This window comes from Ornithorhynchus anatinus, chromosome 10 (genome assembly GCF_004115215.2).
Source record: "Ornithorhynchus anatinus isolate Pmale09 chromosome 10, mOrnAna1.pri.v4, whole genome shotgun sequence".
NCBI classification, from domain to species: Eukaryota; Metazoa; Chordata; class Mammalia; order Monotremata; family Ornithorhynchidae; genus Ornithorhynchus; species Ornithorhynchus anatinus.
Genome location: NC_041737.1, coordinates 49,844,524 through 49,861,005, shown reverse-complemented (window position 1 = coordinate 49,861,005; position 16,482 = coordinate 49,844,524). Strand labels below are relative to the sequence as shown.

Sequence of the window (16,482 nt, the reverse complement as noted above, 5' to 3'; positions counted from 1 at the left end):
GGGACGGGTTTCCATTACAGGGATCTCACTGTTTCCACCCTTTGCTTTTTTTGCTTTCCTGTGGACTATAAGCTCCTTGTGGGCAGGGATCACGTCTACCAACCCTGTTGTACTGCACTCTCCCAAGCAGAGTCCTCTGCATGCCGTAAGGCCTCGATAAATAGCACTGACCGATTGAATCCCTGTTTTATACATGAGGAAATAGATACAAAGAAATTAAGTGATCGGTAGATAGCATTTGCAATTTGGTATGGCGGTGTGTTTTTTTTGTGTGTGTTTTTTTTCAAAAAAAGAAAAGTGGGGAAAGGGAGGATGCTCAGGCTATGGATGAGTGTGAAGCAGTGTGTATGTGAGGGTGAGAGAGACTATCCTTTGGCTCAGAGGATAATAAAGAGATATCAAAGGGTTTAACCTCTACCAGCTAAAGGCCTGAAATTTAACTCACTGCACTTTACAGAGTCCTTGTTAACACCTAAGTGTTATCTCGATGTTTTCTATCAGTTCATACTTCCCCCACCCCTTAGTTCAGTGCTCTGCAGACAACAGGTGCTGGATAAACACCATTACCGGTGTTCAGAGACCATTTGGATGAACGTCGCTAGACTGTAACCTCCTCTAGACTCTAAGCTCATTGTGGGCAGGGAATCCGTCTGTTTTTGTACTGTCCTCTCCCAAGCGCATAGGACAGTGCTCTGCGCACAGTATGGGCTCCATATATACGACTGAACGAATGAATGAATGAGAAACTGGCTGAGATTCTGTAAAAAACACAGAGTCCTGTCGTGAATACGAGAGATTTCGAGCTCGCTGCACTGGGAATACCTGTTTGCCAGACCGACTGCGAGCTCCCACCGGACTGAGGACTGGCAGGAGTCTAGAAGCCAGTGCTGAAGCAGCCTCGGACGTGTTCATCAACACCGAAACAATGGTGACTACACAGCACTAACGTGAATGCGTTTTAATAGAAACAGAAAATCTACAAACTGTGAAGCCCCGGAGAAGAAATTCAACTGTGAGCAACAGAAATCCAGCCGTTACAAAAGGAAAGAAAACTGCCCTTCTGATGACATAATGGCTACGTGGTTTGATCTGCAGAATTCTCTCTCCCTAAGCCGTTCGGTGCCCGCCCCTGGAGTGGGGGAGTTCAGGGCCTGCCCTTATTTTAAATTTAGCGCTGCTCCAAGACACAAAGCCACACCCTAGGGCCCCACATTGGTTTGCAGCTTTCAGCCGTTCGATCTGCTGTTGCATAGCAGGCGTGACCCAAACCCAGCAGTACAGGCACAGACACAAGACACAGATATCTGCGACTGAACCGGGGAAATCCGCGAGAGGCTCATGTAGAGGGCGGTGACGACCCCGGCTTTAATATTCGGCTTTGAAGGGATAATCCTTGTGATTTTCATTTCTGTGGAGAAAGAGATGACCGTTTACTTTGGGGCCGACATTGCTGATGTGATCCCGGTGCGGCGGTTCTAGTAACCCTCCCCGGTTGGTGTCCACAGAAGGCTCTGGCACTCTCTGCCGCCCTATCGAAATACACAAGTATAGGGTGCAAGACACTCCCTGCTTCTCATTCCGAGGGCTCCAGGATGCTCAACAAATACTACTGATCGGGTGCCGCGTGAGGAAGAACCGCACGAAACCCTCCAGAGCCACTCTACGGTGGCCCCGAGCAAGGAGATGGTACAGCTCTGAGGCCCAAAGAAGTCGAGTGACTTGCCCAAGGTCACAGATCGGGCAGGTGCCGGAGCTGGGATTAGAACCCAGGTTATCTGACTCCCAGGCCGGGGCTCTTTCCACTAGGCCAAGCTGCTTCCCACGTCAACGATAAACTACCCTCTCGCAGAAATGGTGCCGCATTTAGGAAGCGACTTTCAAATATTCTTTGAATTATTTCTCCTAACGATGGGGGTCCGCCGTCATCGCTCCAGTGCGGTTGAAGCGTCCCCTGCCACGGTGCCCATGAGCACTGCAATAAAACTGGCAGAATTCCCTTCTTCCAAGTCTCCAGGGTGGGGATTAGACCACCACGGCATCCTAACTCCCCTCACCTTCCTCCTGAGTCCTTGGGAGTAGGGTTCAAATTGGGAAGAGACAGCCGGGAGAGCCGTTTCATCTCCCTCAGGGGCCGGGCCACGCTCAGGTGGACGCGACGTTTTGGATTCTGTTCCTAAGACAAGGAGTCTCAAAGAGAAGCTGGAAATCAAGCCGTTCATCTTCACGTCTAACGACTGGGTTCGGGGTAGGGGATGAAGGATGTGGATGGTAAAGGAACAGAGGGAGCATCCAAAGCAGAGCCCTGACACTGCCCTCACCCGGATGACCAGTTGATCAAAAGCATTTTGGAACGACTGATGTGATTTAAGACAAACTATATTGCAAGAAGAAATGAGTTTCCACAAGGAGCCATTTGAAGAAGGTCTCGCAACTGATTCCGGGATCTTCAGTTCAGATGGGAATCTGCTGGGTGAAGCTTTTTACGTTTGGACCGCCCTAGAACATGCTCCTCTGCAGGATTCTCTCCCTAGGACTTTGGGATACGTTTAAAATTTGCCCTAAAACCAGGAGTCTAGAGTTGTCCCAAACCATCCTCAATCCCCCAGGGCTGTCTGGATTCAGATTACCGCCACCCATCCGCACCAGTTTAACACAGTGAGACACTTACGCTTGGATGCCACAGGCCCTCCAGTTTCTGTTGAAGCTCAGGATCGTTCCCATCTCCTCCTTACTCAACTCGAAGTCGAAGACCTGGGAAGAAGAGACAAGGAGCTCAGTGGTAGGTGAAGGACAGGGGACGCTTCCCCTGAAGCCGGTTCCAAGGATGACAAAGACTCCTTAAATCTTCTTCCCCCACTCCCGGAGGCGCTGAGTTCTTCTGTTGGAAGGAAGCGGGTGGTACCTGATTAGCACTCACTGAAAACCCAACAAGAACTGGAAACTCCTGAACAAAGAGATGCAAGACTAAAAAGACATTCAATCGAAGTCTCGTCTGGGGCGCGGGAGAGAAGGAAGAATGAAGATCATTCTTTGGCTGTGAACAAGGCCTTAGGCAGTAATTTTTCTGGCCTAGGTTTGTTCTCTTTCTGCTCGAGATAAAGGTTCTAGTTGAACACAGAGAAATATCTGCATCTTCTGGGAGGCTGAACGCAAACGCTCGCGGGGTCCTTGAAGGCCCACTCCTCACCACACCTGTCGGTCACGACCTTACTAAAATTACGTATCCTCCGAGAAGCCTTTCCTAACTTCTCATTTCCCCTATTCACCCTCCCTTCTGCATCACCTATATTTTTGGGGGTGGCCCCTTACGCACTTTGATATTCAGTCCAACCCCAACCCCACAGCACTTATGTCCAGATCCTTATATTTTTCTGTTTCCCCTGTCTCTTCCCTCCTTCAAAGCCTTATTGGAGGCCCATCTCCTCCAAGAGGCCTTCCTTGATTAAGCCCTCCTTTCCTCTTCTCCCACTCCCTTCCGCGTCGCCTTAACTTGCTCCCTTCATTCATCCCTCCCCCGAGCCCCGAGGCGCTTATGTACATATCTGTAATTTTACTTATATCGATTAACGTCTGTCTCACCCTCTAGACCGTAAGCTCACTGCGGGCAGGGAATGCGTCTATTATATCGTACTCTTCCCAAAACCTTTGTACAGTGCCCTGCACACGGTAAGTGCTCGATAAATACGACTGACTGCTCCTGACTGTCTCCCCCACTAGACGGTAAGCTCCTCGAGGGCAGAGAAAGTGTCTTCCAACTCTATTATATTGTACTCACCGAGTGTTCAGTAGAGTGTACGGCACAAAGTAAGCACTTGGTAAATATCTTTGATTAATTAACTGACTGACTCAGAGGAGGGGGGGGTTAGAGAGGAGATATCCCTTCCCATAAGAAGTGGGGTTCCCGGGCTTCGGAGACCAGCGGGGATCCTACCTGAAAGTTCTCCACAATGCGCTGCGGGGTGACTGACTTGGGGATTGCGATCACGTTCCGCTGGATGTGAAACCGGATCAGGACCTGTGGGGAATGATGGGGAGGGGAGGTAATACTGAGAACTGGCACTCCTGAGCCCCCAGAGGGTAAATTCACCCCAGGCAACAGAAGGATAAGAGGCCGGTCCAATCCCTCTGAACTGATCTAGGGAGGATCCCGAGGAGCGGAACCCGGTTTGATCATCTGTCTGATCATCTTCTAGACTGTGAGCTCGAAGAGGGCGGGGAATGGGTCTGTCTGTTGTTATAGTGTACTCTCCCAAGCACTTAGTACAGTGCTTTGCACACAGTAAGCGCTCCATAAATATGAATGAATCTGAAAATGGTGATTAAATCTCTGTTCTTTGACTGGGAGTCCCATATAGGACGGGGACTGGGATTATCTCCTGTTTCAGTGTTTAGTGTAGTGCCAGGCACGTAGTTAGCACTGGACAAATTCCCCAATTATTAAGATTACCCTTACCCGTACATCCCATTGCTTTCTTTCTTTCCATGTGAAAATCATTTGAGTGTCTATCTCCCTTCTCCCTGGCTAGAATGTAAACTCTTTGAGGGCAGGGACCAAATCTTCTCCCAGTGCTCAGTTGGGTGTTCAGCCCATCCTAGCTGCTCAATAAATACTACTGATTGACTGACTGCTTCCCCACGGCTAAGAGGAGACAGACGCTTCCTCAGAGAAGCTTGTCAGTGGAAAACACTACCTGTGCGGAGGTCTTCTTGTGCTTCGCTGCAATCTCCTTAATCTTGGAATCATCCAGGAGAGAAGGGTCTTCTGGTTTGGCCCTAGGAAACCCGAGAATATTACATATTCATAAACGGGGTCTACTCCACCCCCTTTCCCTCTCCCCACTTTTCTCCCGCAAAGGGGAAGGATGGCTTGGGACTGAACAGTCAAAATGGGGTTTTCACAGATGGGAGGTGTGAGATGTGAGTTATCCTTCTCTGAGGCAGAAGGACGGAGAGGCTTTTGTTTACGGATACATCCGCTCCCATATCAGCTGACCTTACAGGCACGTGGCGTGAGACGGGGCAGGACCTGGGTAGAGCCAGGGAGTAAGAGAGTTGTTGGGTTCTAGCAGAATGCTATCTCCAGAGTAAAAATAACGGCATTTGTTAAGGGTTACTACTGCCAGGGATGCACTAAGCGCCGGGGTGAATCCGAGCAAACCGGGTTGGCCACAGTCTCTGCGGAGCTCACAGTCTCGATCCCCATTTTACAGATGAAGTAAATGAGGCCCAGAGAAGTGAAGTGACTTGCCCAAGGTCACACAGCAGACAAGTGGCGGAGCGGGGATTAGAACCCACGACCTTCTGGCTCCCGGGGCCTTGCTCTATCCACTACGCCACGCTGCTTCTTGATCCGGGCACCCAGAGGTGACGAATTTCTCAGGGAGTCAGAGGCAAACCGGGGGCTCGCACCCTCGGGCCCCCACCTACGGCTCGAATCCGGAGCCCCAGGGCTCTCCACGGAGGAGATGCACTGAACCGGCCCACAGGCCGAAAGGGGAACTCTAGGAGGCCCGGATGCGTCGAAGGGCAGCGTGGCCTAGCGGAAAGAGCTCAGGCCTGGAAGTCAGAAGACTTAGCTTCTAATCCCAGCTCCACCACGTGCCTGCGTGACCCTGGGCAAGTCACTTCTCCGTGCCTTAGTTTCCTCATCCGTAAAATGGGGATTCAATACCCGTTCTCCTTCCTACTTAGCCTGTGAGCACCGGGTGAGACGGGGACTGATTCTCTTGTATCTTCCCCGGCGCTTAGAACAGTGCTTGACGCACGGTGAGCGCGTAACGATATCCCGGCTATTATTTCCTGGGTCCTGTCCCCATCGGCATGGCTCAGTGGAAAGAGCCCGGGCTTTGGAGTCAGAGGTCATGGGTTCGCATCCCGGCTCTGCCACACAGCTGTGTGACTGTGGGCGAGTCGCTTCACTTCTCTGGGCCTCAGTGACCTCATCTGTAAAATGGGGATTAAGACCGTGAGCCCCACGTGGGACAACCTGATTCCCCTGTGTCTACCCCAGCGCTTAGAGCAGTGCTCTGCACAGAGTAAGCGCTTAACAAATCCCCACATCATTATCACAGATGATCATTTTACACCCCCCATGAAGACGGACGGGAGAAAGTCTTACCATGGCCTATCCGGGGAGCCGAAAGGGCTGTAGGCCGTTACCGAAATCCCCTTGGACTGGCAGTAATTTATCAACTTGACCTGGGTGAGGTACGGGTGGCACTCCACCTGCAGGAGGGAATGATCACAGGAAGCCAGGGTGCGTGTGGGTCGGCACACGCCCAGCTGGATCCTTCCAAAACGGGCGCCGTTCACCACCTGCCGTTCTTCCGGGAGGGACGGGATCCCGCCGACGGTCCCTTCCTCTCCAAGAAACAGAACTATTTCCATAACTGTGAGGTGGCCCGGGATTTTACTCAGCTGTCAACACTCATCAAGTCTCCCGGGCGGAAGAACGTGACTCCCCGACTTCCGGCTGACCACTGAAGCCTCGGGGCCCCTTCTACCGTCCCCTTAGCAAATTTCTCCCGTAGTTCCCTTCCGGGCAGCATCACTGACTCGCTCAACCTTAGGCCGACTCGGCCCAGCCAGGGACCCGCCTCCTCACCCTGCCTCTGCCCTGGGGGTCCTTCGGACTTACACGGTCAGAAGGTCCCCAGGTCTCTCCGGCCGGGATCCATCCTTCCACGGATCACTTACCTGGTTAGTGGCCGGCAGGTACTTCAGTCCCGGTTTGTTCAAGATCCTCTCGATCTGCTCGTGGTTGAAGTTGGAGACTCCGATGGCTTTCACCAGCCCGGCGTCCACCAGCTCCTCCATGGCCTGGGGAGGAGACAGCCTCTTCGTGACTGCCGAAATAAAGAGTCACGGGGCCCCTCCTAAAGGCAAGCCGGGATTGCTCTTGGATAGCGGGGCTCCTTGATTGGCGGGGAGGCCCCGGCTGGGCCAGGGCAATGATCCTTTGACGAATCTCCCTGGGGTTTCAGACAAAGAAGGTGTGACTTCAGGTTGAGTCAGAGACGGTACGCTTGTGACTGGAAAGGTTAACCAGCTCAGGTCTTGGTCCACGGTTCGCGGTCTCATACGCGATCGATACTGGTACGGGGACAGAAGACTCTTTAGTTCACGGAACTGGTTCTCAGACTCTGCCACTGGTCCCTTGTTCCCTGGTCCCTGGTTTAGATTACTCATTTGCTTAAATTGGCCCACTGTTGACGGAGGGAAAGGAATGGGGAGAGGGGAACGGTCATTTCAGAGTTATTAAAATCACATCTCCTCCAACAGGCCTTCCCCAACTAAGCCATCTTTTCCCCTTCTCCCCCTCCCTTCCGCTTCGTCTACGCACTTGGATCTGGACCCTTTAAGCACCTGATATTCACCGCTCCCTCAGCCCCACAGCGTTTATGAAAATAGTCGCAATTTACTTCTTTAATGTCTGGAAATCAGGTGGTTCTTTAAGCACAGCCAGATACCGCTTGCAGCAAATAGTGTAAGAGCTTAAAATCTGTAATTAAATTAGATGTGCTGAAGTAAACCTGCAACATATGTGAAGCTCCTGGTGAAGCAATTATAATAATAATAATGATGGCATTTGTTAAATGTTTACTATGTGCCAAGCACTATTCCAAGTGCTGGGGTAAATAAATAAAAATAAATGGTGGTATTTGTTAAGGGCTTACTATGTGCAAAGCACTGTTCTAAGCTCTGGGGGATACAAGGTGATCAGGTTGTCCCATGTGGGGCTCACAGTTTTAATCCCCATTTTACAGATGAGGTAAATGAGGCACAGAGAAGTTAAGTGACTTGCCCAAAGTCACACAGCTGGCAAGATGTGGAGCCGGGATTAGAACCCACGACCTCTCACTCCCAAGCCCACACTCTTTCCACTGAGCCACGCTGCTTCTCTAATCGGGCTGTCCCATGTAGGGGGGGTCACAGTCTTCACCCCCATTCTACAGATGAGGCAACTGAGGCCCAGAGAAGGGAAATGCCTTCTCCAAGGTCACACAGCAGACACGAGGCGGAGCCGGGATCAGAACCCATGACCTCTGATTCCCAAGCCCATGTTCTTTCCACACTAGGTTTACGTATGTTACCATTTTACATTTAATTGCTTGGATTCAAATCCTTTTATTATCGGTACTTATTTACATGGGTATTTGATCCTCATTAGAAGCAGGGCCGCCTAGCGAAAAGAGGATGGGCCTGGGAATCGGGGGACCTGGGTTCTAGTCCCTGCTCTACTATTGCCTGCTGGATCAATCAGAGGTATGTATTGAGTGCTTACTGTGTGTTGAGGATCGGACTTTGGGCTTGAAAGAGGACAAAGAGTTGGTAGACGCGTTGCCTGCCCCCAGTGAGTTTACAGCCTAGAGGGGGAGACAGACATTAATGATAAGTAAATTACAGATCCATATATAAGTCCTGTGGGGCTGAGGGCGGGGTGAATAAAAGGAAAGGATGAAGGGCATAAGCAACGCCAGATGCCCGCGGGCACCTTTGCGTCTTGGTTTCGTCACCTATAAAATGAGGAGGATAAAATACCGGTCTCCCTCCCTCTTAGAGTGAGAGTCCCCGGTAGGATTAGGGCTGTGCCAATCTGATTATCTTGTATCTACCCCTGCACTTGACACACGGTAAGCACATAATAAATATCACTGTTATCATGTACGCTAATAATCTCAACTGATATTTATTCCGCTTTTGATCTCTTTAAATGTATACTGATATTATCATCCCCTAAGCGCTTCTGTCCACATCCTTCGATTTGGGTGTCTCTACCCCTGCCTGTAATCTATTTCACTGTCTGCTTTCCCAACTCGACCGTAAGATCTTTGGGGTGAGGGATTGCCCACACTTATTCTATTGTCCTCTCCCAGGGGACGGCGCTCCGCACACAGTAAACCCTCCATAAAGACCATCGATTACCTGGCCGATTAATGCATTTCACACTACTTCCTGTGGGAAACTCGACTTCGTTTTAATGCCCTCTTACCTAACGTTCTCATTTCCACGGAACCGAGAAAGAGCGCTAACTGGGGTAGCGCAGTAACGCGTTGGAGCGAACTGACTGCGCATTCTGATTTTCACCTCTCACTTGTGGGCCGAGAATGAATCCTCTGGGACCCGACAGGATGTTCCCGGCAATGCGAGTCAAACCTGACCTGGGCGGGCCTTAGAGAAGGGAGAGTGGTTCAGATCAAGGCTCCGCAGTGGGTGTGAGAGGATTTCGACTTCACCGGAGAGAAGGGGGAACGCGGACCGGGCAAGGTCCCTGGGGCGGTCCCCCATTCGGACCCCAGGATGGTCCCCGGGATGGGCCTGGGAACCCTCCCCGCCCTCCAGGCCCCCCACGGACCAAAAGAGCCGGAACCTACCTCCCACGTGTCCACGAGGCTGGTGTTGCTGGAAATGATGTGGCCTTCCTCATCCAAAGGCATGAATACCTCCCCAGCCTGAAATTGTGAAGCAGAAAGCTGACCGCTGATGCTCTCTCCCTCAGTGCCCCAGGGAAAAAATCTTCATATGGACTCAAAAACAATTCCGTCCCCCCTAATTACTGAGTTCCTGACTCTGGAGAAGGAAATAAAAACACGTCCCTGCCTGCACCCTGCTGAGCTGCTTACAAAACCAGGATCCGGGGCTGGAAATTCAATTTGTTCATGTTTTGGAGAAGACTGGGCCACCCGCGGTTTCTGATTAAGCCCTCGAAGGCCTCCGATCCTCTTCCAAATGACCCTGCCCGGTTTCTCAAATTGCTTTTCCCAGATAGAGGGGGTTTCCCTTCGAAAGAGTGCGGCCGGTCACCCTCCCTTAAGCGCCCACCGCCCAGCTGGGCCGGGGGGAGCCGTCCAACTTTGCTCGGGGAACCGGGGACGGGAAGGGAGAGAGCCAAGAAACCTTAAATCCTATAGGCCAGTGAATGAGGTACAGGTCGAGGTAATCCAGTTGGAGCTCGCTGAGTGACTTCTGGCAGGCCCCCTTCACCAAGTGCTTCTCGTGGAACGTGGACCACAGCTGGAAAGGAGGATTACAGTGAAACGTGGTGATCCGGGAAGGGTCGTGGACGGGCCATAATGAGAGTAATAATAATTCTCTATCGTCACGCATAGCATTTGTTAAGCACTTCCTCTGGGTCGAACGCAGTACCGAGCCCTGGGTCAGATGCAAGATAGTCAGGTTGGACACAGTGAGCACTATGGAGCTCACAATCTAAATAGGAGGGAGAACAGGTATTGCACCCCCATTTTACAGATGAGGAAACCGAGGCCCAGAGTTAAGTGACTTGCCCAAGGTCACACAGGAGGCAAGTGGCCGAGTCAGGAACGGAACCCAGGTCTCCTGGCTCCTGGGCTTCTGCTATTTCCACTATGCCACGCTGTTTCTCTAGATAGGTTATTACGATTAGATAGATTATTTCCTAGCTTGGCAGGCACAGGTTAGGGTTTCACTCAAAGAACAAAGGATGTGTGGAACTTCATATAGTTCAAACACTCAAAGAAGATTGAAAAGTTTCCTTCTTTTAAAGAAAAGATTAAATCAATCAGTGGGATTTATTGAGTGCTGGCTCTGTACAGAACACAGTACTAAGCGCTTGGGAGAGTAGAAATCAACGGAGTTGACAGACAAGTTCCCTGCCCGAAAGGAGCTTACAGTCTCGAGGGGGAGGCAGACATTAATACAGATAAATAAATTACGGCTCTATACACAGCTGCTGTGAGGTTGAGGGTGGGGTGACTATCAACTGCTAAAAGGGCATAAACTGCTTAAACAGACTCTAAAACAAGTTAAGAAGTCTCCCTCAAAGGCACTGATTGTGATTCCTTTAAAGGGGCAGGGACTGGTTCTTAACTGATGATCTCGTATTAACCCAAGCGCTTCGTACATGGTTAACTGCTTACTAAATGCCCTATACATTTTATAGTAAATTTAAAAGTCGATTTTCCCATCCAAAATGTTACAATTATGCCAAATCTGTGCCAGGCAATTATTTGCCAAATACCGACGAAGGCATCAAAATGGAATGGGCCCTGTACTTCTGTACTATGGGGGCGTTGGGTGGGAGAGGAGGGCAGTTTGCTCCTAATCACTTCACGGGACCTCAGTTTCCTCATCTGCGAAATGAGGATGAAGACTGCGAGCCCCCCGGGGGACATGGACTGGGTCCAACCACGCTAGTTTGTATCTACCCTAGCTCTTAGTACAGTGCCTGGCACAGTAAGTGCTTAGCAAATACCATTAAAAAAGACAAAAATCACGGCATTCAAAGCCCACGATCTCTCCGGAGAAAAATGATTACCGGGCCAGTGGTCGCCAAAGGCCATCCACTGCGTCGTCTGTGGCGTTTAGGGAGCGCTTACTAAGCGCAGAGCACTGTTCTAAGCGCTCGGGAGAGCACAGCACAACAGAATCGGGCAACGCTCGGATTAGAGTCCAGGTTTCCTGACTCCCAGGCCGGAGTCTTAGCTTCCTGTTTATCTATTGTGTATAATGCGTATCTAGCTTAGTCCTTGGCACACGGTCAAGCACTTAACAGATACCACGATTATCGTTACTAAGAAGTGCCTTCCTCAGAGCCCAAGAAGAGAGAGTGCTGTCATTCAGCCTCTGCAAAGGGCCAGAGAACCAGCCCCAAAAGGCAGGATAGTTTGGCATATCCCGGTCAGGACAACAGGTGAAGGTTATTTCAGTCTCCTGCAGCGAGCCTGGTGGCTCGGCTCCACAAGGACAATTTTTACGCCAAACCTGAAGAGGAAGGTCCAGTCTCTCTTGCCGTAGCTTTCTGCTCTAGGGGAGAAAATGGAGGTGAGAGGGGACCTCTCCCCTATTCTCCTCTACAGCCGGAAGAATGTCTTGCAGCCCTCTCCAGAACATAAAAGGGGAGAATCTGCTGGGTTATTTTTGAGACACAAACTGGGTATTTGGAGGAGAAAAGTGACTAGTTAAAGCAGTTTACGGACAATCTTAACACTTCCGTCTAGAGCCCCCCTAGACGGTAAGCTTCCCGCGGGTGGGGAACGTGCCCACCCACTCCGTCGTACTCTCCCGAGTGCTCGGTCCGGCGCCCTGCACACCGTAAGCGCTCAATACGTACGATCGATCGATCTAATGAGGCCTCTTCTGGCCCCATCTCCAGGCGGGATCTGTACCTTACTGACGATAAAGAGGTCCTCTCGCTTCACCACCCCCTCCTTGATCTTCTGCCGAATGGCGTCCCCCACTTCGTTCTCGTTCCGGTAGACGTGAGCGCAGTCGAAGTGACGATATCCGGTATCGATTGCCACCTTCACTGCCTCCGCCACTTGGCCGGGGGACGACTGAAAGGAAAATGAGGAAAAAAAAGAAAGGTAAAGTCTTTCGAGACCTATCTTCCTAAAACTAGACGTGGCGGCCCTTCCCCTGCCAATCTCAGCCGAGGTCTTGGAGGGATCCCTTGGCTAATGATGCCTGTGGTATCCGTTAAGGACTCACTATACGTAAAGCACTGTGCTAAGCACTGGGGTAGATATAACTCCCAGTTTCACATGAGGCTCAAGGTCTGAGAGGGAAGAACAGCTCGCTTGACAAGGAAACCGAGGCTCAGAGAATAAGAACAATAATAATAGGGGCGTCTGCTAAGCGCTCGCTGTGTGCCAAGCACTGTACTAGATGCTGGGGTAAATGACTAGATAATCAGGTCAGGGCGTGCAGTTTAAGTGGGAGGGAGAGCAGGTACTGAATTCCTGATTTTCAGGTGAGAAAACTGAGGCACAAACAAGGTCAGTGACTTGCCTAACTTCACTGGGTAGGCAAAAGGTGAAGCCAGAATGAGCCCCCAGATCCCCCGATTCCCATTTAAGGAAAGGACTGTTGTGAATTTCAACCTCCGGGCTGCTTCTTGCAGGCTAGATTTATCAAGTGGGCAGAAACCAGTTTGTGTTTTCTCTTATTTCCTGTGCTGTGCGCCGGCAGGATTCTGCGTGAAGACAGCTAAGACTAATGGGAGGAGTTTGCTCCATTCACTCTGCTGACCTCTCAATACAGAGGGCCTCATGAAGACTGTGGGATTGGACAGAGTTAATTCTGGGGACACTGGAACCCATTAAGAGCAATCCAAATAGGAGGCCAGAATGGACACTGAAGTCTTCGTGTGAAAAGGTGTGTGTGTGTGTGAGTGTGCGCACGTGTGAATCTTGAGCCCGGTGAGGTCGGGATACATTTGCAAACTCGTTTTTATGTTGGATCTGGAGGAAGATGAAATGATTAGGAGATCTCAGACGGTATGAGGGCCCCATGTTATGCAACCCCAAGCTGCTACTGATAATAATAATAATAATAATCGTAACGGAGGTAATTGTTACGGTTCAATAAGCAGTGGGATACATGCAAGATCAGGCACAGTACCGGTCCCACATGGAACTCACAGTCTAAATAAGAAGGAGCCCAGATATGAATCCCCTAATTACAGATGAGGAAACTGAGGCACAGATATGTTATGAGATTAGCCCAAGGTCCCATCTCAGGGGTCAGAGCTGGAATTAGAACCCAGGTCCTCTGACTCCCAGGCTCGTGGTCTTTTCTCCAGCCCGTACTGCTTCCCTATAGATCTTCGCTCTCCTGAAAGGGTGAGGGAGGCCATGTCAGAGGGAGAAAGGGGACAGAAGAAAACAGAGCAAAGAGGAGATAGTGAGCCACAGAGAACTGATTACAAAAAAAAGGCTGCCTCGATCCAGACCGTGACTCACAGATGATGTCCGCTAAGCCGATGGTCTAGGGATTTGACGATAAGGGATCCCATCTAGAAGTACACCCGGAAGCGAGCGAGGGTCGCCATGGAAACCCAGAAGTGTCAAACCACTTGTCCATCCTGACTAAGGTTTCTATCAATCAGCCAGTGATATTCAGTTTGCAGAGGACTGTACTAAGCACCTGGGAGAGTACAATACAGTGGAGTTGGCAGAAACTCTCCCTTCCCATACGCGGCAGTGTGACCTAGTGGAAAGAGCACGGTCCCGGCAGTCGGAGGACCTGGGTTCTAATCCCAGCTCCGCCACTCGCCTGCTGTGCGACCTTGGGTAAGTCACTTAACTTCTCCACGCCTCAGGTTTCTCATATATAATAATAAGAACCCCGTCAACAATTACGAAATCGAGAGGATCACGCGAAAAGCCTATTTTTAAAAGCCCCCGCTCCATTTCCTAGCCATGGAATCACTGAACCCGGTTCAAGCTCAAAACTAAATCCGTTCAGGGGGCCAGACTTTCCCGTTTGGGTTGTGTTTTCGGTCAGCCAAGAGCGGAGCAGAGGGTAGGAATGTTTTGGCCCTTCTTAAAATTCCCTGGCCAGCAAACATTCGGTTCAGCTGGCCCGGCGAACCACCCGCCTCACCCACTGCGTTTCCAATTAAGCTCCGCTGAAGGGTCGGCAAAGTAAACCCGCGGAATCCCTGGCGCGCGACGCCCCTCGTATCCCGCCGCTAGAATCGGGTCACGTAAAGCCAGCACGGGGGCGGGCGGCATCTAGTGCCGGGACCGACGCCAAGGGCTCTAAACTCCCTCCACCGCAACTCCACCCCAGCTGGTGAGGGGCAGGGAGAATAAAACCCACTCAACCGCAAGCATCGATCCTTTTGAAATGTGGTGTTGGAGAAGACTGGGGATGCAGCTTGGTGTAGTGGGAGTCAGAAGGTCACGGGTTCTAATCCCAGCTCCACTTAATAATAATAATGTCGGTATTCGTTAAGCACTTACTATGTGCAGAGCACTGTTCTTAGCGCTGGGGTAGATACAGGGTAATCCCCATTTTACAGATGAGGGAACTGAGGCACAGAGAAGGTAAGTGACTTGCCCACAGTCACGCAGCTGACAAGTGGCGGAGCCGGCATTCGAACGCATGACCTCTGACTTGTCTGCTGCGTGACCAAGCCCGGTCACTTTTCTTCTCTGGGCCTCAGTTCCCTCATCTGTAAAATGGGGATCGAGATTCTGCGCCCCACGTGGGACGGGGACTCTGTCCAACCCGATCCACCCCAGCGCCTGGCGGAGCGCCTGGCACAGGGTAAGCGCTTACAGATAACCGGCTCTGCCGCTTGTCAGCGGCGTGACCGTGGGCGAGTCACTTAACCTCTCTGTGCCTCAGCGACCTCGTCCGTAAAATGGGGATTAACCGTGAGCCTCACGGGGGACGACCCGATGCCCCTGTATCTCCCAGCGCTTAGAACAGTGCTCTGCACAAAGTAAGCGCTTAACAAATACCGACACAACCGTCGTTACTTTTGCAAACACCCTGGACGGGCCGGTAAATAAACAAATGGATTTTGGAGCCGCTTAAGCCAAAGTGGTCTCTGGAAGGCCCAAAGGGCGCGTATTAATAATGTTGGTATCTGTTGAGCGCTTACTACGTGCGGAGCACCGTTCTAAGCGCTGGGGTAGACACGGGGGAATCACGTCGTCCCACGTGGGGCTCACAGTCCTCATCCCCATTTTCCAGAGGAGGTAACTGAGGCACCGAGAAGCGAAGTGACTCGCCCACAGTCACACGGCTGACAAGCGAAGCAGCGTGGCTCGTTGGAAAGAGCCCGGGCTTGGGAGTCATCGCTCATGGGTCCGAATCCCGGCTCCGCCGCCTGTCAGCTGTGTGACCTTGGGCAAGTTACTTAACTTCTCTGTGCCTCAGTTACCTCATCTGAAAATGGAGATTGAGATCGTGAGCCTCACGCGGGACAACCTGTTGACCCCGTATCTCCCCCAGCGCTTAGGGCGGTGCTCTGCACATAGTAAGCGCTTCACAAATACCAACATTATTAAGTGGCCGAGCCGGGATTCGAACCCGTGGCCTCTGACTCCGAAGCCCGGGCTCTTTTCCACTGAGCCGTGCTGCTTCTGTATTGTGGACCCGTCATTAGGGGGCCCGATTCTCTCACGCTAGGCGAAGGTGGAAGAGGCAGACCGGCGGCTAGACGGAGAGAGACCCTAAGGGCGACAGCTTACGGCACGAGGCCGGCCGTTCCGGCTAAGATCTACCCAAATTATCGCTCTGCCTGGGAAACCGCTCGAAGGCATTCGATGATAGCAATCAGGATTTTATTTTTAAAAAAGCACCGGCATTTACCTTCCAGGTGCCCAGCCCCACAGTGGGCATCTTGGCCTCGGTGTTGAGCTCCACAAAGGTGGCCATGGCGCCTGTGGTCCAGGCAAGTCCCGCCAAGGGGGAGGGCCGAGCCTTAGTCCGGAGGGGCGGGGGGGAGCGGAGGAGCAGGCGGCCAGCCGATTGGCTAGCGGCGGGGGGCGGCCCGCTTCTGATTGGCCGGGACGCGGCCCACCCGGAAACCTCGTCCTGTCCCTTTAAGAAGGCGGCGGCCGACGCCCTCAAACTGCCATTATTTTCTCTCCCGTCTCTTTAACGGAGGCGATTTCCAGCGACCCCGCGTCTCCACCGACACTAATTTGGACGGAAACGAAAGGGAGAAAAGTCCGATCCGATTGGAGGAGGAGGCGGAGTTGGAGA

General features: G+C 51.7%; 1 protein-coding gene across 5 annotated transcripts; it reads right to left on the bottom strand.

Moving 5' to 3' along the window:
* Positions 1-943: 943 nt before the first annotated feature.
* LOC100075884 (aldo-keto reductase family 1 member B1-like) lies at positions 944-16,202 on the bottom strand. Of its 5 annotated transcripts, XM_029073923.2 has the most exons (12): positions 16,087-16,202; positions 12,147-12,314; positions 9,898-10,014; positions 9,375-9,452; positions 6,697-6,819; positions 6,119-6,225; positions 4,994-5,026; positions 4,692-4,773; positions 3,932-4,015; positions 2,669-2,751; positions 2,055-2,199; positions 1,306-1,408 (listed from the first exon to the last, which is right to left on the bottom strand). In XM_029073923.2, the coding sequence occupies exons 1-12, from the start codon at positions 16,150-16,152 to the stop codon at positions 1,403-1,405; spliced, it is 1,092 nt and encodes a 363-aa protein (XP_028929756.1). In that variant the 5' UTR covers positions 16,153-16,202; the 3' UTR covers positions 1,306-1,402. The 5 variants fall into 5 exon arrangements, with proteins under 5 accessions (XP_028929758.1, XP_016083817.1, XP_028929756.1 ...); XM_029073925.2 differs by lacking the exon at positions 2,055-2,199 and having other exon boundaries at positions 944-1,408; positions 16,087-16,199; XM_029073924.2 differs by lacking the exon at positions 4,994-5,026 and having other exon boundaries at positions 16,087-16,201.
* Positions 16,203-16,482: the final 280 nt, after the last annotated feature.

Coding starts and splice junctions, on each gene's coding strand:
- LOC100075884 (XM_029073923.2), bottom strand. CDS start 16,152: ATGGCCACCTTTGTGGAGCTCAACACCGAGGCCAAGATGCCCACTGTG. Junction 6,820..9,374: donor GCCTCGTGGACACGTGGGAG/GTAGGTTCCGGC, acceptor TCTCCTCCCCAG/GCCATGGAGGAGCTGGTGGA. Junction 2,752..3,931: donor GCATTGTGGAGAACTTTCAG/GTAGGATCCCCG, acceptor TCTTCTTCCCAG/GTCTTCGACTTCGAGTTGAG.